Source organism: Aquila chrysaetos, chromosome 19 (genome assembly GCF_900496995.4).
Source record: "Aquila chrysaetos chrysaetos chromosome 19, bAquChr1.4, whole genome shotgun sequence".
NCBI classification, from domain to species: domain Eukaryota; kingdom Metazoa; phylum Chordata; class Aves; order Accipitriformes; family Accipitridae; genus Aquila; species Aquila chrysaetos.
This window is the reverse complement of record NC_044022.1, coordinates 3,171,705-3,197,920: the sequence shown is the minus strand read 5'-3', so window position 1 is coordinate 3,197,920 and position 26,216 is coordinate 3,171,705. Positions and strand designations below refer to the sequence as shown.

The following is a 26,216-nucleotide window of genomic DNA, read 5'->3' as shown; positions in this document are numbered from 1 at the left end:
TGACTAAAGTACTACCATTGCCAATTACTTCAGAGAAGAAAGACTGGGGAGATTCACGGAGCTATGCAATGACTGCACCTCACTGTTTGCTCTCACAAGAAAAAGGGACAGACATACTTGCACTTTTGGATGGTCCTTCAACTTTGTGGGAAAGGGCAGAGGGGAGGAGATCTCAACCTCCTACCACTTCCCAGTTCCCAAAGTACAGTAAAGTGTCTCTTCCACCATGCCAGGCTGAAGCAAGGGGATGCGTGTATATGTGGAAAGGTTTCTCTAGGCATGGGCATAGCACTCTCTCCCACCAGGCCATACTGAACAGCAGTAGCTCAAGTCTGCAGTTATTCTGCTCCGCAGCATCCTTGAGAGCAACCACTGAAGGATCCAGGTCTTACCTACTGATTTGCCTTCAGACACAAAGGCTACTACACAGAGAGAGAGAATATTCTGTTCTCCGTATCTGTAATAGACAAAATGAGAAGCAATAGGTCTTGCAGCAATGGAGTTTTGGGAAAGCATTCTGGCAGCTACGCCCAGGAATTACCTGGATCCTCCAGGAAGGAGGGCATCTCCCGGGATGGAGAGATGGACTAGATGAACTCTCTTCCAGCCCTGTTTTCTATGGTTCTCAGAAACCCTCTCTGCAGTCCTCCATCACAGACTCATTAATCCCTGCAATGCACAGCACGATGTGCAGTGGAACAGCATATACTCTCTGATGACTTTAGCCACAGTTGCAGAAGGGGAAATAGAGTTTTGTCCAATTATCTTGATGTTGGTGTTGTGAAAGTTTCCATAACATGTAATAAAGCCTGCTTGGTTAGAGGCCAGATGCTCCTTTGTCCTTGCTGAAGAGGAGAGGAGCAGAACCCAGCTTGAGCTGAGCACAGGAGAAAGAAGAGGGGAACAATGCTTCTGCAATGTGGTTTTGCAAAACTACCACAGAATTGTTGCTTCTTGAGTCCTGGGGGACAGTACTTGAGCAATGCAATACAGTACATTCATCACAGGCAGAGTATAAAAAGCTAGATAAACAGCAAACACAAGCCCTCTGGGAGGGGCAAACCAGTGATTAGTTGTAGCAGCTGTAGTACTGTGGGGTTCTGGTCCCAGTTCTGTTACTGGTGCCAAAAGGAGAGTACCAAGGGAATCAGCAGCACGAAACCCACATCTGCTGCCAGAGAAAGTACTTGCTGAATTCTGTGCAATGAAGTTTCATCTTTTACGCCGTGCTTGGACTTAAGACTTATTCATGTGCAACTCAAATGTGACTCTCATTTATTCAGGGTTTGCTTGTACTACCGCTAGTTCTTTCTTAAAAGGCAGGTGTTTCAAATCCATTGGATTTGGGTCTTCTCAAATCATGTGATGTTTTCTATGAGTGTAGTGGCGGTCCTAATCCAGGATTTTCGGTGAGAGAAATTAATTCAGAAGGGTAGCATTATAGATATCATTGCTTAATTCACGTAGACAAGCAAACATCTCTGCTGCTGCTTCTGCTGCTATGCTAACAATAATAAAATCAGCTCATGTTAAATTATCAGAAAAGAAACTTTGTTATTTACCTGCAAAGAGGTTCTACAAGGTCCTTGTCAAGAAAATCATGATCTTTCTTTACTGCAGCAATGTCAATGGGAAACTGGGAGTCTATAAAAGGAGAAACAATATGAAGATGACTGCTTGCTATTCAAATGAAAATACATTGTCTACATTTAAAATGCTTTGCATGTGCTTGCTCACTGAAATCTAGTATGACGGATTTCACTCAGCTCTGGTTCCCTTCCAGCTCTATCTGTGACCCTTTCAGTCAATTTCTTTTTTTTTTTTTCCTGTTAAAGGTACAGTTGAACGTCCTGTGCACCAAAAAGAGAGCAAGATTATTTCATTTTGGCTTTAATAAGATACTTAATTGTTAGCTGCTCTTTCTAGCGCTTAGCACAAATGAATGAGATTAGGGAATTACCAACACACTTTCTTTATCCACATGAGCAACAAGGTTCTCCATTCCTATCACACTGACTTAATGAGTTATTTGCTAGACAGACTTTTCCCATGAAACAGGAATGTTCTGCAATTTTTGCTTTTAATACAGGTCCTAATAACAATGATTTCAGACAAAGGGTTACTCAAAAAAAAAGACAAAAAAAAGAGCTGAACTATAATGCCCAATATTAGCTAAAAAGCCAGACTAGCGTGCTGGAAGCTGACATTTGTGATGAAAAGCGACATGGCTGCAACACATTAGTGGGCTCCGTAACGGTGGGACAGGTTCCAGCGCTGTGGCTGCTCTCCAGACTGCTCTGCCATGCTTAGGTACCGCAGCAGGACGCTGGGATACAGGAACTGCAGCCAGCATTTTCAGACACTAGTGCTTAACACTGACATAATAGATGCCTGTAAAAAGGACCTTGTTTTCAGAGACACAGACTGCCTAGAGTGCATATTGACTGTATGGGAACTGCGGGAGCCCAGCGCAGGTTGTTTTTTGGAGAGAACATCCCTTTGAGTTCAGCAGGCAGCGGGCTCTCCTTTCTCTGGGGGAGTCGGTATCTGAGATGATACTCTGGCTACAAGGCAGACCCAAAAGTACTGCTGGGCACCCAGGGACTGTGGTAGACACACACCTATGTCGGCTTTGGTCTGGCAGGCTTATTAGTTCTTTGCTGGGCTTAACAGAGCCCTCCTGGCTCCTGCGGAGCCACCTGAGCATCTCTGCATGGTGCTCCTAGTCCCTGGGCACCCGAGCAGCCCATCGGGAGCCAGCACCTGAGCCCTAAGGGACCTCAGCTGGCCACCAGCAGCCACGGCGCTGTCCTCGGCGTGATGCTGCCCGCCACCCTCAGCCCCACGCGAGGGGACGGACGGCGTCCGAGCCGGCTCTCGGCGGAGCTGGCCCTGACCCGCCAGGTTTCTTGGCCACGTGCTGCCTCCAGACCCAAGCTGACCCTGGAAGGTGTCCAGCGGCGTTTGGCGGAGCTGCGCTTCGGCTAATAAGCCCAAACGGGCCTGAGCTGGCTCTGTGTCTCTGGCGGAGAGAATATTCAGTTTGGGGAAAATGAGGATCAGCTGCAGTTTCCCTCTCAGCATTGAGCTAGGGAGAGGAGGAAAAACCCATCCCCAGTCCCTGAACTGCTCCTGAACGCAGCAGCAGCGCAATCGCTCGCCCCTGCCCTCAGGGACGCCGCTTCCCTGGGCATGAACTTTACACCTAGGAAGGGGACGTGGCCATTCGCTTTTAGTTAGCACCAAAATATGGGCTTTTCCTGCTTTGCAAATGTAAAACGCAGCTCAGATTATTCACTTTTGCTAACTGCAGAGTTTTCAATCTTATTTTCAGTAAGACTGAAATTTTCAGTAACTTTCAGTGCTTTCAATCTTATTTTAGACACAGTTCAGGAAGTTTAAAAAAAAGAAACCAATGTATTTGAATTTTTTGTGCTTGTTTTTGTTAACCTTCGAGATTTACACAAACTACGTCCCTCTTTTTTTTTTTTCATCCCATGGCTATGAGGGCAAGCATCTTACTTTTCTTCAGGCACTGGTATGACTCCAGCAGCTGAAGCTTTGTGAAGCAGCCAGCCATGGCCATAACGCAGTCAAATGTAGAGTTGGCCGACTGCAAGCTCTCCTGGCAAGGGCCCAGCGTGCTTACAGTACCGCACAAAGAGAAGAGAAACCTACTTACCCTCATAGAACTGAGCATATTGGGGAAATCCAGCTGCACGTAACCAGTCACACGCTTCCTTTGCTTCGATTTCTGAGCAGAAAGAGAAAAGAGAAAAGTTCACACTTCATTATTTTGCATTAGAAGTTCTTTAAATTATAAGAAAATAGCAAAGAGACTTGCTAGTAGCTGTTTGTTGCTTAAAAGTACTGTCATGACTCTGAAGTATTTTTTAATAGCATCGGAAAATAAAATAAGAGTCCCTTAAAGAAATCCACCTGCCTCCACAGGACCCTGAGGTTTGTGTAGCCGCTTGGTGACCAGGAAGAACTGTTAATCATCTCCACGCAGCAGGAGAAGTTGCTCATCCAGGTTTGTGGTCCTGTGTCCTATCCTCCCCCAAGGGTAAGTTTCTGGGGAGAGGTGAAGATGAAGCAGGGTGGAAATGGGGTGATAGGGAGCATGCCCTGTGTTTTCTCCTGCTCTGACACTTCTTGCGGAGAAAAATCCCACGTGAAAGCCACTGAAAGCTCTGCCAGGAAAACCCCAGTGCAGGTCTAATGTTACTGAAAGGAAAATCGCACAGGTAGGATGCGCCTTCCTACCTTCAGCCATTTGAACTCCATTATGTAGACTCCCTCCATCGTCAATAGAGAGACAGTTACTTCCAAAGGGTGATTCATTTCACCTTAAAGTAGTGTCTAAAATAGGTGGGATAAATCAACTACTGACAATGCTTTTCTCTTGTGTCTGCTAACAGAGGGAGGATAAACAGCTACAAGTATGTCTGTGCAGCTAAATAAAATAGATAACAGGCAGTAGCTTCAAGCACTGGACCCCAGACTGCTCGCTCTTTAATTTTAATCTGCTTGCAGGCCTGTTTTGGATTGTTTCAGTTATCTATCAAGACAAATCTTTTCTTGAGACGGCTACTACTAAGCAGTGAGGAGAGGAATCAGTCTGTGTCATCTTGTCCCTGCCTCTCCACTATTTAGAAGTATGGACACAGCTGATGCTGGATGGTTTCCCCCTTTCAAACAGCTTTTGCTGGGTAAGATGTATCCTACCCCTATGGAAGGGGTGGGGGAATCATCAGCCGGGCAAGCAAATAGTCCCTCCTTATTTTGGGGGTGACAGGGGATAGGTGAGCATGAGGGAATGGAAGGAAATCACGTTCAAGAGGGGGACTACATAAGACCTAAAGCTTTTTGCACAGGAGAGGCAGATCTACCCTGTGCAATTACTAAAGCAGCAGTAAATAAACGTCAGCTACACAAAAACAGGGGATAAATTTTGAAGTGTCTCCAGCAAAACAGACTTTGTGCACTCCAGCAGTCACACACACGGTTACGCACCCAACCTCTGAGATGACTGATGCGTGTTGACAGTAGGGTACCTCCGTTTTTACCAAGCTCCATGGGCTCGTTTTATGGAAAGCAGTGTGCCAGGTCCGGCTCTGCCCAGCACCCGCACCGCCTGTATGTGCAGCTGCTCCCAGAGCAACTGGAGGAACAACTGAAAATAGAGGCTCACCCAGAGAAATGTGGGTTTCTGGGGAAACCTGGGCACCGTCTCCTTGCTGCCAAGGTCTAGGTCAGGCTCTACCACTTGAACAGTTTCGGTTTACAGGATGAAAGTCAAAACACATATCTGCACCTCTTACATTTGCCAAACGGTAAGGAATGGAGTGTGCAGGTGTTGAAGAAAGTAGACATTTTATGTTGCTTAGTATTCAACCTGAATGAACCAGTCAAGGGGTTTGGCACATTTGTGGTTGTAAAACTTAGGCAGCCATAATACAAACGCCTAAATATAAAGCAAGCAATGGAACTGGAAAAAGAAAATCAGGCTCAGTTGCTCTTCTGCATGTTCTGCCTTGCATGCAAAAAAAATTCCAGTTGTAAATCTGTTTTCTACTAAAATGCATTTTTATAGATAGGAGATGCTGGCATGAATTTTTCCCCATGAAATTCTGTTCAAATCACTCATCATAGCTCTAATGACTTTACCCACTGAAGCTCACCATAAAACCTGCTTTGAATATACTCTGCAGTATGTGACCCACACACCTTTCTGCTCCTCTAAATACCGAGTCGCCAGCAAATTTTGTCACAGAAATCAAAATTCAGAATACAAGGTCTACGTATCAAAAGCCTTATTTCCCAAAGACGATTAGACAGCCAGTAACAGCTCTGCAATGGCAGAAATCATTAGCAGTGCTGAAAAGGATTTACCACCAGGTCTTCACATTTGCTTTGACATTAGATCATGTCAAGGCCAAAAAAATGGAGTATGAAAGTACATTCAGTTCTTAACACTGCACAAAAGAATGAGCAGCTTACATAAAACGTGGCTCTCACTACTGCACATCTGTGTGCTGAAAGCACATCTCTATTATGTTCCAGTGAGACTGAATATTTTTATTAAATGCTTGGAAAAAAGACAAGTCTTTATACTTTTTGCTTTTGCTTAATTCAATCTCATGAAACACAGATGAATCAATCCCATTTCAAAATGTATTTTACAACTCAGAACAGCTGTATGTACATTCTAGCTTCATCTGGCTTGGAAGCACAACTAACAGAGGCTGTGGGTGACGGAGAATGCTACCATTTAATGCTCTTTTACGCTTATCATATTTCAATGTTTTTTGCAGTTGACTGCTCAGAGGAGCTTGCTGAGGAATCTTCCTGCAGCCCAAGTGAGATCTAAAAAATCTCAGGTTGCAATGGGTGAATAATTGCAGGGAATAACCAAGGAAGTAAATCTCACCCTTTTTTGGGTTGTTTTTTTTTCTGTTTGTCGTCTGGTTTCTTTTGTTGGTGGTGGTGGGGTTTTTTTGTATGAGGCTGTTTGTAACACACTGCAACCAGTCAAAAATGACTAACTGATTAACTTCTGCCTTCAAAACTTTGATTCTGTCTCCTCCATGAAGGCATCAATGGGGAGTATTCTCATTTCCTGAATGACCACCTCAAACAAAGAGAATCAGCCTTGAATAAGAAGATTTGCTAAGTCAGCTTCCAGGATACTGGGTCTTGGACACATATCAGTGCCCAGTTCCATCCCATATCTCTCTTTCCTTTTTGGTCTTATTCAGAGGACAGCAGAAGGGGAGAAGTGCAAAGTGCTGCTGGCCCAGCCAAAAATATGACTTTGCTCATACAAGCGTATTTCCACTGGCTAAAGGCACCTGTTCCAGCCATTCCCCTCTTGGCCGATCCTACATTTTGGGTGAAAAGGCACAACTGAGGATTTACTCCTCAGCAGACACCAAAGGTGATTTCTATTATCTCACTCTGGGCATGTAATCCAAGTTACAGTTCAGAATTCAATACAGATGCTTTCATTACTGGATATTGTTATGCTTAAAATATAATTTGAGATGCTCAGTTTAACCTTCTCTTTCTGCGCACACACTCTAATATTTGCTTTTTGTTACTTGCTAGTTAAACATCAGTGAAGACTTCTTTGAGAAGGGATGAGTACAGCACCAAAAAGACCTCGCTGAAGCTGTCAATGAAGGGTTGCAGAAATACTTTTGGCAGTGTTGGTCCGGTTCTGTTCCCATGTCTGGGCTAACGCAGGGGTCTGAACCAGCCTGCGGCCGCTCCACTGTCTTGGTGCAACCGTGAAGGACCTGGAAAACTACATGTGTTCACAGGTGGCTCCAAGGCAGCTTGTCAACAGCACAGAAAAGGGCTGTCATGCTGAGAAGAGGGATTTTAGAGAGCACATGGCTCGTAGTTTTGTGCTCAAGGCTGGCAGGAGCCACAGATCCTCCCAGAAGAACATGAGCCACCACTGACCCACAAGCGGCATCTCCCTTGGCGTGGCCAAAAGGCTGCTCATCCCAGCACACCTGATGGTGGGTTGTCCTTATGCACTACTGCCCTGCTCTGCTGATGGAAAAAAGTCAGGGATAATTTACCCACTGCTTTCCACTTGCTTGAGCAGCAGCTAATAACAATCATTAAGGCTAGATAATAATTCAGTCACAAATATTGACAAGCATCAGTATGTCTCTCAGTACTTGAATTCTCAGGGTGTTTTTTCAGGTTTTAGTTGAAGCTTGTCAGGAAACAAATTTCTCTTTTCCATTTCACTTTTCTACCAGTAGCGAGTTATAACCGAGACCCACACATGCAAAAGCCCTCCAGCCACATTTCTGGGGAGATGGCGGTGATGATCTCCTCAGGGTCTCCATATCCCCCCCAACTACCAGCTCTTCCCAGAAGGTATGTCCAGAGCCCCCTGCGCACAGACGTTGCTGCTGACCTTCCTTGCATCTCGCCCCAGAAGTTGCCCTTGCTTCACCGAAACCTTTCAGTGCCCACATGCAAGCAGTGACTTAAAACCTTGTCGCACACCTCTTTGATCATCCAAGCCACCTTCCTCCCCCCATGGGACTGTGTCTTAATCTTTCCTCCTAGAGCTGTCCCACTCTGTATTAAACTAAATGTTTATCAGAGACACTGATACAGTAGCCCAAAGCATATATTGCACAGTACAGACTGAAGTGCAAACCTCTGATCCATTTTTTCATTTATTTAGGTTGTAAGTAGGGCGAAATAAGGAGAGAGAGGTTCACCCAGGAAACGTGACGGATGTTCAGAGCACAGCTGGGACTTGGCTTTGAGTCCATCTCTAGCATTAAGCAGGTGAGCTTGTCTCTCACAGACCATGTGGGTGCTCTGGCTATTCTGGGGCTGAAACGGAGACAGTTGCTTGCAGTCTTTCTCTCTCTTTCAACACTTTCCCTCATTCTTCACAAGCTGCTTTGATGGTGCCCAACACCAGAAGAAGACTCTAGCAGCCAGCTGCCACCGAAGCGGACAGCCTGCCTTGCCCACCCCACACCAGCTGGCTTCTTCTCCTGCTTCCCTTCGTGCCACACCAGCTCCTGGCTAACCCTTCAGAGATGTAGCTCAAGCCTCTGAGCTGGCAGAAAACTAACTCCCCCAAACTGGGAACGGTCTGCTGCTGGGTTAGCAAGCTGACCCAGATCCTCTAAGGGTCCTGTTTAGTCCACATTAGCTGCATTTTAATGAGCCCAAGAAAACCAAACCACTGGGACAGTCCTTCCTCACATGAAAGAACACTCTCTAAAAAAGTTGTTTGGAGAAAATAGCTCTGTCAAGAGAAAATCATGTAAGTAAATTAATTTTCTAGCTTGGGACCTTATCACTGTCCACGAATATCGGTGCTAAGACCTAGACACTACAGTCCTTTCCATTTTCCTGTCTAGACATCAGCATTTCATCTTGTTTCTGCCTTTCTGCCACTCTGTCTCTCCTATCTTCTCTTTTGGTGTTTCTCCCCCTTTTTTAAACTATATTTTTTATTTAAGATTCAGATATCCCTTTGCACAATGCAGTGAAAGAAAGAGCAACTAGAATAAATAAGGTACATAATTACCCTATCTATTGTGTTTATGTCAACTTTATGTGATAACCTTTATTATTCATCTGTCTGTAACGAATCACTGTTTATGCTCACTTTTCTATTCCCCCTATATTGCTTACCACTTAAATCTAATTTACTGGACTTAAGATAAAATATCTGGGAGTGTTAGAAAAAATGATTAATCAAGTCCTTGGAAAGGCGTGCATTTTACCATGCAGCCACATCTGTGAGGTCCAGTGGCCATCCCAAGCTGGTCTGTGAGGTAGAAGAGGTCTCACTCTTGCCAGCGTTGTTTGGGAGTAGAGTAACAGCGTGGTTACAGCTCACAGAGTTTGCAGGTGGTTAGTCTGGTGCCATGCTTTATATTAACTTTTGGTCCTTGTCTTACTCTTTCCTTCAAGAGGAAGAAAACTGTTGGGATGACAGAGTTTGTACTGTATCTTCCAGAAAAAGATCTACCTGGCATTTTGGGGTCAGTTTGGAGGCTCAGCTCAACCCTGGGTTTAATAACATTTTTTACTCTCAGGAGCTGCTGCGGACCTGTGCAAAAGGTGAACCAGAGAATACTCCTGGGTAGGAAACATCGATCATGTCTTACACCTCAGGCATGCTCAAGGCAGCTGTAGACACTGTGTGGGAGAGCTTCAGCCTTGCCTCACCGCTCTTGATGCATCCCTTGTGCCCCACGCACCTCTCACGTCACCAAAAGCCATGTCACCATCCCGATGGCTTCCCATGAGAGCACTCACGAGGGCAGATGGGACCTGTAGGAAAGTTTAGTTCAGGCCGAAGCTGTACAAGGTCTAGCATGTTTCAGCATCTTCTTGTAGGACAGTCTGAGATACTTCAACAGACACCATTACTATCCTGCCCTGACATCTCATAGTCTTCAGGATACTTATCTGTCTAACTCTTATTCTTATTTTACAGATGGAGATTTAAAGCACTTCAGAAGTACATAAGCAGGTTGGAGAGAAGGTTGGTGGGAATTAGGTGCCTGACTCCTTTAACTGCCCATAAAAATATGTCTATTCACTCCTCAGTTACTAATACCCTTAGAAATCTCATCTGGACAGACCAAATCCCAAATTTCTGATACCTAAACCCATCAATCCATTGTCGCTCTGCTACTACATAACACTAAAGCCTGATAGGTTTCCACTGAATGGCATTTGCAAAGCTACTTCAGAGCTATGAAATTAGACTACGGTAGGGTAAAGGTGCTAAATTGTAAAGAACAGGAAAATATTTGTAAATATGAGAAAAGATGACTTTCCAAGGTCACATAGGAAATTCTCAGCAAAACAGAGGCTCACATCTATAGCCTGCAAGGAGAAGGTTAATATCTTAACTACTAGATTATCATCTCACTTCACTACTGCAAGCAGGTTGGTGTAAATCATGGAAAAATACAAAACTTCTCATATTCCCTAAGGAAAAAGTCCCATGCAATTTAATAACAACAGATACAATTTTCTGTAACCTTTCATGTTGCATTGTACCCAGCAGAATTCTTTAAAAAGGGAAAATTCTGAAGTTTTATTTATAGGATGGCATAAATTCTTGTGCAAAGGATTATCGGTGTCTCTGAAATTATTAAGACTTTTAGCATAATTTCCTGAGAACTCCATTTGAGGGAATGCTTTTAGGTAGCGGTCTAATGGTTTACCCCATTCCCTTCCATTCTGTAGGACTTTTCCAGAAGACTTCCAATAAAAATGCAAAGGTAATTGTACCATGGACCCGTAAAATTACCATTTATAGTACAAATATATCATAAATAAAATAAAACATAAGCATACAATGAATTTATATGATTTTACTACACTATGGTGCATACTCTTCAATAAATCCTGATAATAAGGTTTTCAGAAGTGGAATTTCATTGGAATTATTTTATATCATGCCATATAATTACTATTAGAGGCAAGGTTATGTTTTGCAAGCAAGGAACAAGTAAAGCTGTCAAAGTGTTATTTTTAATAGACCTTAAGCTTTTGCAGAAAATTGTGGTACTAGTAAAAATACAATAAAATATGGACCTTTTAAACTACTGTGGCTGAATATAATTCAAACGTCAACAGAAAAAGATCCTTTCAAGCTCATGAGTAGTTTCTTTATGTGTAATTCTTTACACTTGGTGAATAATAGTCAGATGATGTCCATTCATGCTCTGACTTCTTAGAAAGGTTGAAACTGAGAAACATGATTATTTATGTACATGAAAAAAATCTCATATGCTGAGAGATTAAAAGAATGGGACTGTTTACCATGGAGAGCAGATGAATAAGGAAGGGTTACGATAAAAGGGTACAAAATCAGGGGTAATAAAAAACATAGGAAATTGGGAACTTCTATTCACTCCACCTTGCAGCACAAGGACAGGAAGATTAATGAAAAGGGAGGAATGAAAAAGAAGGGAAGCAATCTGAACTGATAAAGTATTTTTTTTTTAATAGAATCTATAAAATTCATTGCCAAAGGACACTGGGATCAGGAGATGGGTGGGCTCAAAACTGAGCTGGAGTCTTACCTGCCTACTCACTGCTACCACCACAGATTTGGAAAAGGATTCTCCGAAATGGAATATATGAAACCAAACTGAATAAATGAAACCAATGGAATAAATGAAACCATAGACAGTGTTCTGAGATTATTTTTTCCCGGTTAGATGACCCCTTATATAGCTTTTCCATCTGAGCTACTGAAATTTGTATTGCTCAGACATAGTCTGGGACTATATAAAATGTTTCTTTCAACCACTACAATTGTTTTGTTCCTTACTACAACCAAATTCTGCACAGCCCAGCTGGGAGACTTCTCGTCAGCCTTTTATCTTGAGGAAGGCTGCATTTCCCAATAAGAAAGGTGTGTTATTCCAGCAAGGAGTTAGGAACCTAAGTCCCCTTTGGGTGAAAGGATTATGCTGAATTCCTTTCCTAACTTAATGGGATACCGGTAAAACTGGTAGGCCTGAGATTTACAGCAGGTTCATCAGGCATGAAACTTTACAGGTCTGGGAACAGTGTCTGTATTAATATTTTTTACACCTACATCTCATCAGAACTAGGTATACAACACAATGGTTTCCCTCATGCTAATAACATGAAGGCAGCTATGCAAATAGGTCACACCAACAGGGAAAACACTAACAGTCTGCAGTATAGAAAAGACCTTGGTACAACGTGCTACACTCCACAAGCTCTAAGCCGAGAGGTGACTCGCAGGGGCCACCGAAGCAGCCAGCACAACAAGCCAGCAGGGACACAGGGACACATAAAGACCTCAGGAGCAAGAAATAACCAGAGGGACTCCCAATTCAGAGCAATTAGCTGCCCTTCCAGGCAGCCATCACTGTCCCTAAGGGTCTTTAGCATAAAATCGGTTCCCCAGGGAATTCTCCCATTATGTAGACTTCTAAGTAACTCCCTCTGCTGAGGTACAGGGTGTTAAGCACAATCACGCACCTAAACATGAGAATGCAATGAGATTTGGACACCAAGATGTCGTAACATCTGAAAGTCTCAGACATAACATTAATAACAGAGAAAAGATGTTTAATAGTGCCAACTGATGCTGAAAAGTCATATCCATGTTATATGGCTCAGCTAGGAGATAAAGACAAGAGATTCAGGTCTTCCTTTGAGTGTCCTCTCAAGGTCTTTGGTTGCTGTTTATCATCATGACCATTTCTATTTACTGCTGGTTTCCCTTTCTCCTTTTCTTTCCATGTCTTCTACTCCGAAGTCACTTAAAACTAAGTCCCTGCCATTCATTTCTCTGACATTTTTGCTACCCATAGTCCCACGTCCGTTCAGTTTATACAACCTTACTCCAATTTAGTTTGTTTCTTCTTTTTTGCCATCTTCCTTTTAAATTCCTGAAACAGGATTTTAAATCCCTCCTAACTCCAAAAATCTCTCCCTACCTTCAAGTATAACTTCGAAACCACTTTTCTTCTTAGCTTACAATTGATTTGTACAATGCAGCACTTTGTGATGACACTAATAAAACAATAGCTTGCATCCCACATCTCATCTTGAGGCACTTTAAATGGTTATAAAAACTGATGCGGAAGTTATATATAGGGATCACTTCATCCCTGGGTGAAATGCAGCTGCATTAGGATGAAATGTGGCAGCTGCATAAAAGAACGCTGCAGCAGTTTATGACAAGAAACAAGGAGAATACTTTATCCAGCTGAAACTACTAACTGGATTTATGGGATAGATAAAATTCAAATAATATATATATATTGGGAGCTGACAAGGACACCAGACTCTCCTCCCTTTAGTCTTAGGAAAAATACTCTGGTATTGCTAATGGGCAGAAGTGATTAAGAGCCTGGTTCCCTTCACATCCTCCCCCTTCCCCATAAGGATTTATATTACTTTTCTTGCCTTCTGACTGCCCCCATGAGTCTTGGCTCAGCACAGAGTACCACCCACCCGTTCTTCAGTACCATGCTGTCCTTCCCACCTATTTTGCCTGCCGTTCAAAAGCTGAGCACCGCTGACTGGAGAATTAAGAGGGCTTTGATACATGAGCACTGTATGTCCACTGAAAAATGTATTTGGATAAAGGTCCGGAAAATGTGAGTCTTTAAGGGCTCTAATGTAAAATATATCGTCTTTTTAATGTGGAAGGATGATTATCAAATAGGTAGAGAAGGGGTAACAATCCCATCCCTTGGGATCTATTCCAAAACTTCTGGTGACTCACAGAGTCGCTATGGGCCAAATTTTGAAAACAGACTCTTATTTTATGAGTTTCTGGCTTTGAGTTCCCAAGTTAAGAGACCTAGGTGGCATCTAAACTTCTACATATTATGGACCAAAGAGTGGCCTGAAGACCAAAATAGCTTCTGAGCTCATATTGAAAAGGGAAATGTTGAGTCCAGCTGGCATTTAGAAAACCTTCAAGTGTATGCTCACTTGCCACCCAGATGTGCTATAAAGTGATTTTTACAATTTTTACAATTGATAGTTCCATAACGAATACATATTATTAATAAGCAGTCATTGAAACATTGTAGCTATATGTACCTATTCATGTTATATGTTCATGTTCTATGTTCACGTAACATATTCATGTTATGGATCTTCTATCGGATCACTATTTTTGAAGAGAAAAAGAGCGAGTGGTCCACAGGCTGCAAAGCAGCTTGCCGAAAAGGACCTGGGGGGTCTGGTGGACACCACCTTGAACATGAGGCAGCAGTGTGCCCTTCCTGCAAGGAAGGCAGACGGCACGCTGGGCTGCATTAAGAGAAGTGCTGCCAGCAGGCCGAGGGAGGTGATCCTTCCCCTCTTCTCAGCACTGGTGAGGCCACATCTGGTGTGCTGCGTCCAGTTCTGGGCTCCCCGGTAAAAGGAAGATACAGATTTACTGGAGCGAGTCCAGCACAGGGCTACGAAGATGATTAAGGGACATCTGACAGATGAGGAGAGATGGAGAGAGCTGGGACCGTTCAGCCTGGAGATGAGAAGTCTTGGGGGAATCTCATCTATGTGTACAAATATCCGAAGGGAGGGTGCAAAGAGGGCAGAGCCAGGATCTCCTCAGTGGTGCCCAGTGACAGGCAATGGGCACACACTGAAACACAGGAGGCTCCGTCTGAACATCAGGGAACACTTTTTTACTGTGAGAGTGACCACGCGCTGGTATGTGTTGCTCAGGGAGGTGGTGGAGGCTTCGTCCTTGGAGATGCTCAAAAGCTATCTGGGCATGGTCCTAGGCAGCCGGCTGCAGGTGGCCTTGCTGGAGCAGGGGGGTTGGAGAAGATGACCTCCAGATGTGCCTTCCTACCTCAACCATTCTGTGATTCTGTGACTATTTCAGGAAATGTGTAAAAATAACCCTAAACTGACCCAACAGTGAGGAGGAAAGTATCTCCACCAGCAACATCATACTTCTCCTAGCGGACAATTTCAGATGAAGGCTTGTTGTAAGCTCCTCTACATCCCTCTTCTTCTTGAGGAAGACTAGCACCATTGATTTTAGGACCCAGAGAGTCATAGGAAGGGTAAGCATAACAGCAGGGAGAGCTGTAGCTAATAGGAAGTATATATGTATCAATTCTAACTGTACCACTACTGGAAATTTGCCATAACTTTATACTTGGAATTATAAGCGTTATTATCTTTGTATCTGGACTAACTCTTTGATTAGATTGCTATTACTTTAATTACAGGAGCAGTATATTCTTCAATCCGTACACAAGGTATGTTTCTTCAGTGCACATAAATTGCACAAGGTGTTTTGTGTGGTAGTTTGCCCTTGAGATCTGGTTTGAATTTGGATGCAGCAGATGGACCCCACTACATGCAGCTTGCAGCTACCCTCCGCCCTTGCAAGGTTTTGAAAAATGTCATCTCTTGCAAGGCTAGGGGAGATTTGCAAACAGCTTGAATTCAAACAGCATACAAGATGCACAAGGTCTCTGGGGTGGCCTGACATTCAGAGGGCTCCCAAGAGGATGTAGTGCTGGTCTGAGGATTAGTTTCAGCTCTCGTGGGTACTTGTAATTCAAATTAAAGACAGAGATTTAATGTCTCTGGAAGTCAGGGTTTTCAAGCTCAGTGTCCTAAACCAGAGGTCAAGTTTCAGACTTCAACGCCTCACTCAGTTTTTCCACAATACCCAGTGTGGTTTGCATGTGTGCGGTACTGAAGTTAATTGGTCAGACAGTAATTGGAGCTCATCAGATGAAAGGCGCTATGGAATGCAGGAGAATGCTTCATGCTGTAATTTGAGTGAAAATGTAAACAATACCCCAAAAGATAGATGTTGTCATTGTAAACTTTCTCTCTGAATTACACTGATAAGTAGAACAAAATGTAATTCCTTATCAACATATTAATTATTCTTTGATTATACCCTTCATGTGCTGTAGATGTTGAAATTACATGTGGGCAATCAGATATACATCAGAGAATCTCTACCTATCTGAGGTGGTCTTCATGCTGTGAATTTATATTAAACACCGAACATTAATATGAAACTAACTCCCCTTGGAGACAATACTTTGATGTATTAATAAAAAAGACTTCTCAGTTCTTGTTTATCATAAATTAAGATTAAAGCACTTTCTTTTGGAGCTCTGTGTGAGATGAGTAATTTGTAGTGCAAGAAACATTGATAAGATACAACACATACAGAAGAGCTCAAATATTCAAGACAGAGGTCTGAATCCATGGCTTGTGCACAGTGAATGCAACGCAAAGTGCTGAGCTCCCACCTGGTGTTATCAGTATTATCTGCTGGTATCAGCTGATTAACACTACAAGCAGACCTGCCCTTAGATCCTACTGTTCCCTTATTAGCTCTTTCCATGAACAGGCCTATTGAGAACGATGTCCTGTGTATTTCTTCTGAAAAAACTAAACCCCAAACAGCAGAACGTTACTTGTTCACATAGTTTGGAAGAAGTTGTCATCTACATACAGTCCAGTAACAGGAGAGCTGGCATTATCCTGAAAGTACAGGCAAGAGCTGTACCTACAAACCCAGATGACTTTTTCTGATTCACAACCATATCGTAATTATTATCACTGAAGTATATCAATATCATTAACATTTCATCATGCCTTGAGACTGTAGTGAAAAATCATTTCTAAAATGAATATTAACGTAAATTGTGGATATCTACTTTTTTTTATTATTATTATTTCTGAGAGGATTAAATATCTGGCTGGATGGCCAGGCCCAAAGAGTGGTGGTGAATGGAGTTAAATCCAGTTGGCGGCTGGTCACAAGTGGTGTTCCCCAGGGCTCAGTTCTGTTTAATATCTTTATCAATGGTCTGGATGAGGGGATCGAGTGCACCCTCGGTAAGTTTGCAGATGACACTGATGATCTGCTGGAGAGCAGGAAGGCTCTACTGAGGGATCTGGACAGGCTGGATGGATGGCCCGAGGCCAATGGTGTGAGGTTCAACAAGGCCAAGTGCCGGGTCCTGCACTTGGGTCACAACAACCCCACGCAGCGCTACAGCCTTGGGGAAGAGCAGCTGGAAAGCTGCCCGGCAGAAAAGGACCTGGGGGTGCTGGTCGACAGCCGGCTGAACGTGAGCCAGCAGTGTGCCCAGGTGGCCAAGAAGGCCAACGGCATCCTGGCCTCTGTCAGAAATGGCGTGGCCGGCAGGAGCAGGGCAGTGATCGTCCCCTGTACTGGGCACTGGTGAGGCCGCACCTCGAGTCCTGTGTTCAGTTTTGGGCCCCTCACTGCAGGAAAGACATGGAGGTGCTGGAGCGTGTCCAGAGAAGGGCAACCAAGCTGGTGAGGGGTCTGGAGCACAAGTCTTGTGAGGAGCGGCTGAGGGAGCTGGGGTTGTTTAGCCTGGAGAAGAGGAGGCTGAGGGGAGACCTTATCGCTCTCTACAACCACCTGAAAGGAGGGTGTAGCGAGGTGGGTGCTGGTCTCTACTATCAAGTGACTAGTGACAGGATGAGAGGAAATGGCCTGAAGTTGCACCAGGGGAGGTTTAGATTGAAGACTGGGAAAAATTTCTTCACTGAAATGGTTGTCAAGCACTGGAACAGGCTGCCCAGGGAAGTGGTTGAGTCACCGTCCCTGGAGGTGTTTAAAAAACATGTAGATGTGGTGCTTAGGGACATGGTTTAGTGGTGGAGTTGGCAGTGTATGGTTAACTGTTGGACTTGATGATCTTGAAGGTCTTTTCCAACCTAAATGATTCTATGATTCTATGATCAAACACCCATATCTGCTTAACACTTTTTTCCAGCTGCTATTTACTACAGGAACATTACTAATGAGAGCTGCCAGGATGTCTTCTTATGACTGTATGAAGAAATGAAAAATCAGTAAATTAATACTAAGGACAAATATTATTTTCTTTAACTGGATATTCTCAACTTGGTCCATCTTCCTTTTTGGAGTTGGGCTGATCCTATGTCAGTCCCAGATGTGACATGATAATCTGGCTCTGCCATGAGCAGGGGTTGGACCAGATGGTCTCCATTGTTTGATGGTTCTACTACTTTTAAAAATTATTTCAGTGATTGAAGAAATAGCGTATGCTTATGTAAAGATGCTATTATGAACTAAATTTTACCCTTTAGTTTGACTGTGCAGTGCTGTAAAAACAGTGAAGTCACACCAGTGTGTGTTTCAGTGTGATCTAGTCCAGAGCCACTAATTACATGGCTGTATGCTGATCTTTAGAGTCATGAGAAAAACAAAGAGATTAAAGGAAGCAATTACTTGCTTACTAAAAAAAGAAAATCTTTCCTCACTCTGTCTTCACAAAGGCACCCACTTTTACAAAAGTGCCTTCCAAACACTTCTTTCCAATACAAAAACAGTACTAAATGTGGGAAAGTCAAATTAAAAGTTCTTTTTTACAGTAGCAGTGGAGCTACTGTTCAGACAGCTGTTCAGACAGTTTCCATCATCCATCACACGATGGAAATTTTGTTTAATTTTACTGAATAGATACAGATAACTTTCAATGTCAAAGTACTGAACTCAAAGGCCAGAATTTTCAGGATATTTAATTTTCCTAACTGGTAGGGTGCAGCTCTCTGAAGATGTTTGAGGTATTTAACTCTCATTTGCCTCCTCAAGCACCTTTGATTCTGATTCACCTCATCCTGCCTTCTGCTACCAGGTGGCTACAGACATTTTCTATACACTTCGGCACATACACATCTAAATACACTTTGAAAACCCAAACGGAAGATTACAGAACAAACAGTTTTACCAATGAACTGAAATGTTTTGGATATCTGAACTGAAATACTTCCAGGATTTTTTTTCACACAAATCATTGGATTTTTTTGTTCAGTCCTGTTTGCAATGAAAGCTGCAGTCCATACGGCTACAAACCAACACACAGAAAGCAGGCTAAAGTAATTCCTACATGATAGCTGTACATAAACATTTATTCATTCATTCTGGAGGGAGGAAGGAATAGACAACCTGGCTATGTTGGTATAGTTATTATTTTTAGCATTTTGGCTGAAGTCTCTCGTTTCCTTTCCACACATTTTTTTATAGAAGGCTGGGGGGGGTTTATGTGCTCCTTCAAGTAGAGAACAGACTTTTAATGTAGTGAAAATACTGGTTTTCCATTCTGCAGCTCACCTAGGTCTGTTTCCAGCTATTAAAACCATTGTAGAAAATAACTGTTCCCTATAATACAAAATTCTGCTATGGCAGAAATAACACTGGGTATCCATAGTACTGACACTTCTCATTTCCTTATCCTTGTTACACCACAGAGCAAATGGAAGCCAGATTCATAGGAACCCTGTAATTACTCGACAATAATCATTGCCAGCAATAAAACAGAGTTAGCAAAGAACTAATTAGCACACCACCCAGGACTAACAACACTCTACACTTTTTTACTGTTATTTTTAGCTACAAGCAGGAAAGACATAAATTGCTCTTTTATCAAATAGCATGAAAGAGCTTAGGTAAGTTAGATGTTTGCAGTTACCACTCTATAAAGCTGGAGTCTGCCCTTAGCTATGTAGCATATATTACCCTGGAAGAAGACAACAGGAAGGCTGGAGACCTACCAGTGTCTGCTCCCTGCCAGTACAGGAGCGTGGGTCTGCGGGGTAGACAGCGGGAGACACCAAAGCTACCGAAGCACAAACCTACTATTTTCATGTCAATGTCTCTAGCTGGGTAACAGGAGGGAACACAGAAGGGTTGGCTCTGCAAATGTCAGTGAAATACAGTCCCTGGCACTTTTTAACTTTCTGGCTGAATTTCAACTGTTTCTTAATCTTCTAATAGTTGATGGGAAATTAGTTGGACAGTTTCAGTTGCCATCTCACAGACGGAGTCCCTTTGCTCTGATTGCTGAAGAGCACATTCCCACTCGTCTGAATCGTTACTTGCCTGACTGTGGGCAAAGATGGTTTGGTCACTAGACAGTGCTACCAGCTAGCTATTTGGAAAGTAGATGACTAATTCCTTGCTCAGCTAGACTTTTGGTGGGAAATGAGACACATCATTTAACACTTATACTTCAGTTGAAAAAGGGAAAAAATGTTCTTCCTTGCTTAGGAAAGAAAATTGTGAGACTCGATATGCTAAAGTATGTACTATGCTCAAAAATATGCTCCAAGTACATGAGGACGTCTTCCTTCCTTTACAACTTCAACAATCAGACGGCCTGGATATCAAACAGGAGAGGTCTTTTTTTGCTATTAGGGATTTGCTCCAGCCCTCGGCTGATCTCTAGACTTACTTATTTCACAGGAGCATCTGGCCATCAACAGACACAAGACACTTGCCCTTCCAGCAAGTATTTCCCACTTGGAGATACGAGTTGTCGTAAGCTGTGACCTGGTTCCTGATCATTTAGAGAGCATTCACCAGGAAATCAATGAATGTAACTCCATGCTATATTTTGAGGTCAGTTTAGTCCAAGAGAGAAGCTAGTGAAGTAAAAATAAACAAATAAAGCTCATGGGTTTTTATAAAAACCGAGAAGAGTGTTGAAGTGCATACTTGAAATACTTCCTCTGAACTCTGCAGTGCTGCTGGCATGCCACTGGTTTAGCACTCAGTGCTTGTTCAACGTGTGCTACGTGGATGCACCAAGGTCTGCATACATACATTTGCCAAGCATAATGACAGAAGTAATGTGACTGTTTCTGAAAAATGAAGTGTTTATGGCTTGCTCAGTTTCAGAATATGTTTCATAATCTTCAGCACTCACAATGTGTCAGTCATGGACTTGCAACATATTCCCTCTGAACAGAAGCCGCTTTGTGCTCACCACTGAAGAAGCATGTGCTGTGCGAGTGCCATACTGTATTTTGGCAGTAGCTGTTAGAAGTAAATTTACAGAGGATTAAGGAGATGGAAGGCAGCGTGCCTCGCACTGTAATTCTGCAGAGCATTAAAATACCCTGTTTAAAGAAGAGATGAGAGATGGCTGCTATTCAAAATCTTGGGTTCAATTTGTTGGGCAAAATTTCCCTTTGGTCTTCGGGAAAATAAGTCCCCAAACAACAGCAGCTGCCCTTGCCCAGAAGGACTGTGTGAGGACACCTCCCTCCTTGGGACGTCACCTCCAGAGCGAGCTGGGAGCCGTCCCCAGGGGCACAGGGCCACCAGCACCCGCTCCAGCTGGAAACTCCCTGCCGGCTGCTGCGCTGCCTCCGGGATCAGCTCGGGGCCCTTCCCCATCTCCAGATGTGCTCCACGAAGAGCAGGATCCAGGGGTTGCTCTGGCTTTTTGTCCCCTCAAGGCCAGTAGATCGAATATATGTGCTGAGGACGTGAGCCATTTTTGGCTGTCCGGTGCTACAGTAATGGGATATACAGATAAACACAAAGATTGAAAGTTGGTTGTGTATGCTTTGAAGGAAAAGGCAAAGTACTTTATTTTCCAAGTCTAGCCTTTTTCTAGACTTGACCTTGGTCTGCACTTTTAAGAATCTGACATTTTTTGATGGTTTATTTCACTTTCAGATTCTGGCAGGGTCTAGCCTCAGATATGCCAGAATTATGATGAGATAAGTTGTTCTCCAGACAGAAACAGAAGCAGAAAGCAGGCAGTTGCCTACAAAAGATGGTCTCTCCTATGGATTTCACTGTAAAAAAGCCTGGCTCAGTTTTCAAAAGGAGAAGCCTAAATCTGACAATGAAATCTCAGCAAAATGGAAGTTAAAGATTTTAAGTAACCATCTTAAGAGCCCACATGTTGCTCTGAAACCACTGGTTAAAACTGAACACATGATAAAGGTATTTTGATTTAGGAGATGGACTGTATTTTGCAGTATTTTTTTACACTGTAATGGTAGTTAGAAACCCAGGACCCACGGTATCCTGTGGCCACTGCGTTATGCTCTGAAAGCTCACTTACTACTAAGGAATCACAGTGCTGTACTGAAAATTACAGTTCCTTATTTTCTGATAGAGCTTCATCTTTAAAGACAAACAATAACCCAAACAAACCAGCCTGGACTCCACTGGAGGATGTGCGGGGAAGGCAACACTGCCAAAGGGTGAAAATTATAGCTGTGATGCTCCATTGGCTGACTCTGATTTTGGGAGCAGACCTGGAGCCTTCATTAATCTTTCTGCAATTGCTAAAAGCAGCCTCAAAACTGAGTCTACAAAGCCACTATTTGTTGAATGTATTTCAAAGCATTTCCTTCATTCATTGTTTACTGATCAGGCCTTTCCTCATCAGCGGTAGAAAAACATACGAATGCTTACGACCTGCAAGCTCAAAACCCCCTGGAAAGAACTTTTTCAGGAAAATGTTATTGTGGTGAGGACTTTCAGGGAGTGCTGGAGTTTTAAAGTTTCTCATGATGTTTTGCATTTTTCTTCTAAATGAACAGGAAAAAACTCATCTGGCTCTCATTTGAATTCTCAATAGACTTTAGAAAGGAAATTCCAACCAGAAGTGTATTCCTACACCTAAAATCTACGTGGGAACGATGCTGTACGCTTGTCTCAAACCAACAGCAGCCAGGGGAATTGGAGCTAAGGCTGGGTCAGCAGCAGACCTCCTTGTTCCACACAACAGTAAGGGTCTCGGCAGAGGGGCTGGTTTTATAAACCAGGCTTCAGTAGGACATAGCAGAAGCTTAGCAATAAGCATATGCTTAAATATCTAGTTGACCTGTCTTCACAGCAGCCATCTTGTCATCCATGTAGAACATTTATTTACATACATGGGGATTTCTGGATATAAAGGGTGGGAATCATCTCACCTTCCTGCATCTGCATTGGAACTATTCATCCCAGGTGCTCCTGAAGGCTATGGAAAGAGGTACTTCCATGAAAGTATTTATCTTATCTTAAAGTTAATGTCCAAAAGAGGTAAAATGGCTTGTACCCAGAAAGTGCTCATTCATCTTTAGGGACTATACAGAGAATTTGGGAGGAACAGGCATATAAAGCTAGAGACATTTCCAGTGAGATAAAATAAATTCTTCTTTGAGGCATCTCCTGTTAATGTACTGTCTGACTTAAGGTCCATAATTTCACCTATTTGCACCTGATTTTCTCCATCTGCAGTGATGGTGTAAATGATCTGTATCCGTGTGTGCAAAAGGATTTGAGATTTATGTAGGAACATTCCTGTGTAGGTGCTCAGTGTTTACCACAAACAGCATGTATTTCCCACACAAAGCATGTCATTGAATTAGAGTTACTTGACCTCAGAATCCACTAATCTCAAACACAAGCAAGGAATTAAGTACTTGATTTGTTCACCCCATCTGTGTCTTATTCATCAGTTCACCTGCTGGTTTCCATAGGATATATGTGTATCTCACTTACCAGAACTAAGCTACATTTATCAAGATCTCCCCCGCAGTTGATACTCTGCATTCTTGGTATTCAGGTTTTCTTTAATTATCTTAAGCTTATAAACAACCCCAAGTACTTCTGATTTTTAGCATTTGCCAGCAAAATGCTTTTCTTTCCCTAAAAATGCAGGCTGTGTCTGGACAAAGATGTTAGCTCAAAGCACAGGGACAGCATAGCTAGTTCTAAGTTAAAGTCAGGTTGAGGGCAGGTCTTCCCAGACCTCTCAGGGAGGTAAGCATCTCCACTCTCCAGCGCCCTAACAGCACTGCTCCTAGCTCTCCTTAGACATATCAAGTTAACTAGTTGCTCAGTGCACAACGGAGACTAAAGTGCAAAGGGGATGCTGGCAAAGCCTCGCCAGAGGATTCTTACAACTGATGTGAAGACAATAGAACTGATTTGTAGACACATAACTCTGCACCGTGCTCACTGTATCGGTTTCCTACAACTGTTGTTGATTGCCTTCTTCCCTGCACTTTTCTTTCAGTTTAGAAAGTTTGGGAAGAAACTTCTAATAGCAATTTGTTTGTGCCATGCCTATTTGGCATGCCGCGCTGCACTATTACACAAATAAACAGGGAACACGATGTAACACCACAGCAGCAGATTTAACTAAGATCCAATTGTACTTGATGCCATCTGGATGTGGGAAGAATGTTCCCTTAAATGAAAAATCTTCGACAGAAAAACAAGTTCACCCTTCATAAGTATGTACCATAACACAGGACAATACACCATCTTTGACTTATGACTTCATCAGTAAGAAATTGGCCTAGCAATGGCATTTCTCTTCCAACAGGCAGATGTGCTCTCTATTATATTGTTCCTTCTGCACAGATCTGAATTTGGGGTATCCTTTAGAGCTAGTATGAAGCCACTGTTTGCTAGAAAGTGGTAACCTGTCCCGTATCACCTCTCAAATAAATTACCTCTGGTTGAACCACCAGTGTTAGGATGGGGGGAGGCTACTGGCTCTTGATTTAGATTCTAAGACTGTAAGCAACTAAAACAAATAGTTTACATTTCAAGGTGCAATTTATGAATTTAACTGTCTCATTTTTACTGTGTTCATCACAGCAGATACTTAGTGACAGCCTGAGTAAATGCTTTGACTTGTAATACACAGTCACCTAAAAAATTAACGATGAGTTCTTTTCCCAAAAGACTTAAGGACAAACACATTTCCAACACCAGGGCCTCTGAAGAGGAAATACCTCAGGGAGAATATCATTATTAGGTGACACTGAGCAAATGCTTAAGCAGGAGTGATTGAAGCAGACTGTGTACCCTAAGGATTTAATGAGCAGCTTGGAGGAGTTGATGGCCTGAGGCATAGCCTCAGGTCATTAAACCTCAAATGGTTATTAATCCCCAGGAAACACTTTCTGTCAAGGTCATTAACGCTATTATACAGTGGAAATTGAGGGTGTATTGAGAAATTAGCATGTCCTCTGTTTGCAGGAGAAAGGCTCTCAGTGAGCATGGGCAGGTCATTTCCAGGAGGATGCTGCAGTGTCCACCAGCCACCCGGCTTGCCTGAACCTCCGCGTCCCTCTCTGCACCCTTTCTAAGCCGAGTCGCTCTTTTGCAGAGTGTCACTACAGGAACTTTATCATGCATTGAGCACTTAAATTAGCAGCTGAGCATAACTCCAAGGGATAACATTAGCTGAAGTCCCTCCTGCTGAGTAGAGATGCCTTAGCATATGTTTTTAGGTCAGAAGCCTGCCCTGCTATTGCCTTTTTTTAGAATAAAAATAGGAAATCTGATCCAATGATGTGTATGCTGGTGACCATAGTATTTAACTGAAGGGTGAAACTGTACAGGTGTTAGGATCATCACCCTTTTCTGATAGTTTTCTAGGATAAAGGTCTCCCTCCACCTCACTGGCTTCAAGCAGCAATACCTGGAACCAGAACAAACATATCCACTGGCGACTGCAGGGTTAATGCCAAGACCAGCAGGCAGGGAAGGGTAGTACTGGTGAGATCCCAGTCTGGGGCTTTCCTCTCGGACCCCTTCTCTGCACTGGGCACCTCGTGAAGGAAGCCTCAGCTTCATGATCACTGCTATTACCTTCCCATCAAGTATGGGAAATGCTAGTGCACGGATCCCATGACTTTTTATAAATAGGGTCTAGAGTTAGGCAGTTATTTGTTTGGTGCATTTTGTGTAGCTAACAGTCCAGACTGGAAGTCAGACTTAGTGATTATTTTTTTTCCAGATTCTGCTGCTGGTTTATGATTTGAATTGGGCAAATCAAATCCTGTAATTCTGTTAAATTATCTTTGTGCATCAGATTTTCCTACATTAAAAGGGCCATAACCATACCTACCACAACAGATATTTTGAACATTGAATTAAATCTATTTACAAGGGACCTGGGGACCTTTGGTTTCAAAACTATTATATTATAATGATCAATGCTTGATTTTTAAGGCAATGCAACAGATTGCAATCGCCTAAATCTGTTCCTTCTGCTCTAAACTAAGCAGGAAAAATAGAGAATTGTTACACATTAGGATCATTTTGATTACATCCCTGAGGATGATTTAGCACCCCAATTATGCAGCTGTCCAAATTAAGAGAAGAAATCTTTCTTTATTAAAGAGCCTGAGGAGATTTAGAAAGCAACAGTATATTATACTAAGTAAAAAGAAAGAACAAAAGGACATCACGATCTATTTAATTCTTCTGACAATGTCTGCATTAAATGATCAATGCTTAGACATGCATTGCTATTTACTGTTTGATTAAGTGCCCTAACATTCACTGGCATCAGTCAATGCATCCTTACTAAATGGAATTTATGCAAATATTATTTCAGTTACATGTC

The 26,216-nt window shown here is 42.8% G+C and overlaps 1 protein-coding gene across 9 annotated transcripts in view; it reads right to left on the bottom strand.

The window, feature by feature from the left end:
• The window catches only part of STARD13 (StAR related lipid transfer domain containing 13), a 306,300-nt gene that overhangs the window by 35,086 nt on the left and 244,998 nt on the right, over positions 1-26,216 (bottom strand). For 8 of the 9 annotated variants that reach the window (XM_030042603.2, XM_030042604.2, XM_030042602.2 and 5 more), the window contains 2 exons: positions 3,683-3,754; positions 1,563-1,644 (listed from right to left, as the gene is read on the bottom strand). In XM_030042603.2, the coding sequence (XP_029898463.1) occupies positions 1,563-1,644; positions 3,683-3,754 (154 nt within the window). Of the gene's footprint in view, positions 1-1,562; positions 1,645-3,682; positions 3,755-19,614; positions 19,731-26,216 lie in introns of those variants that run through there. The other variant, XM_041118429.1, reaches the window with a different exon arrangement.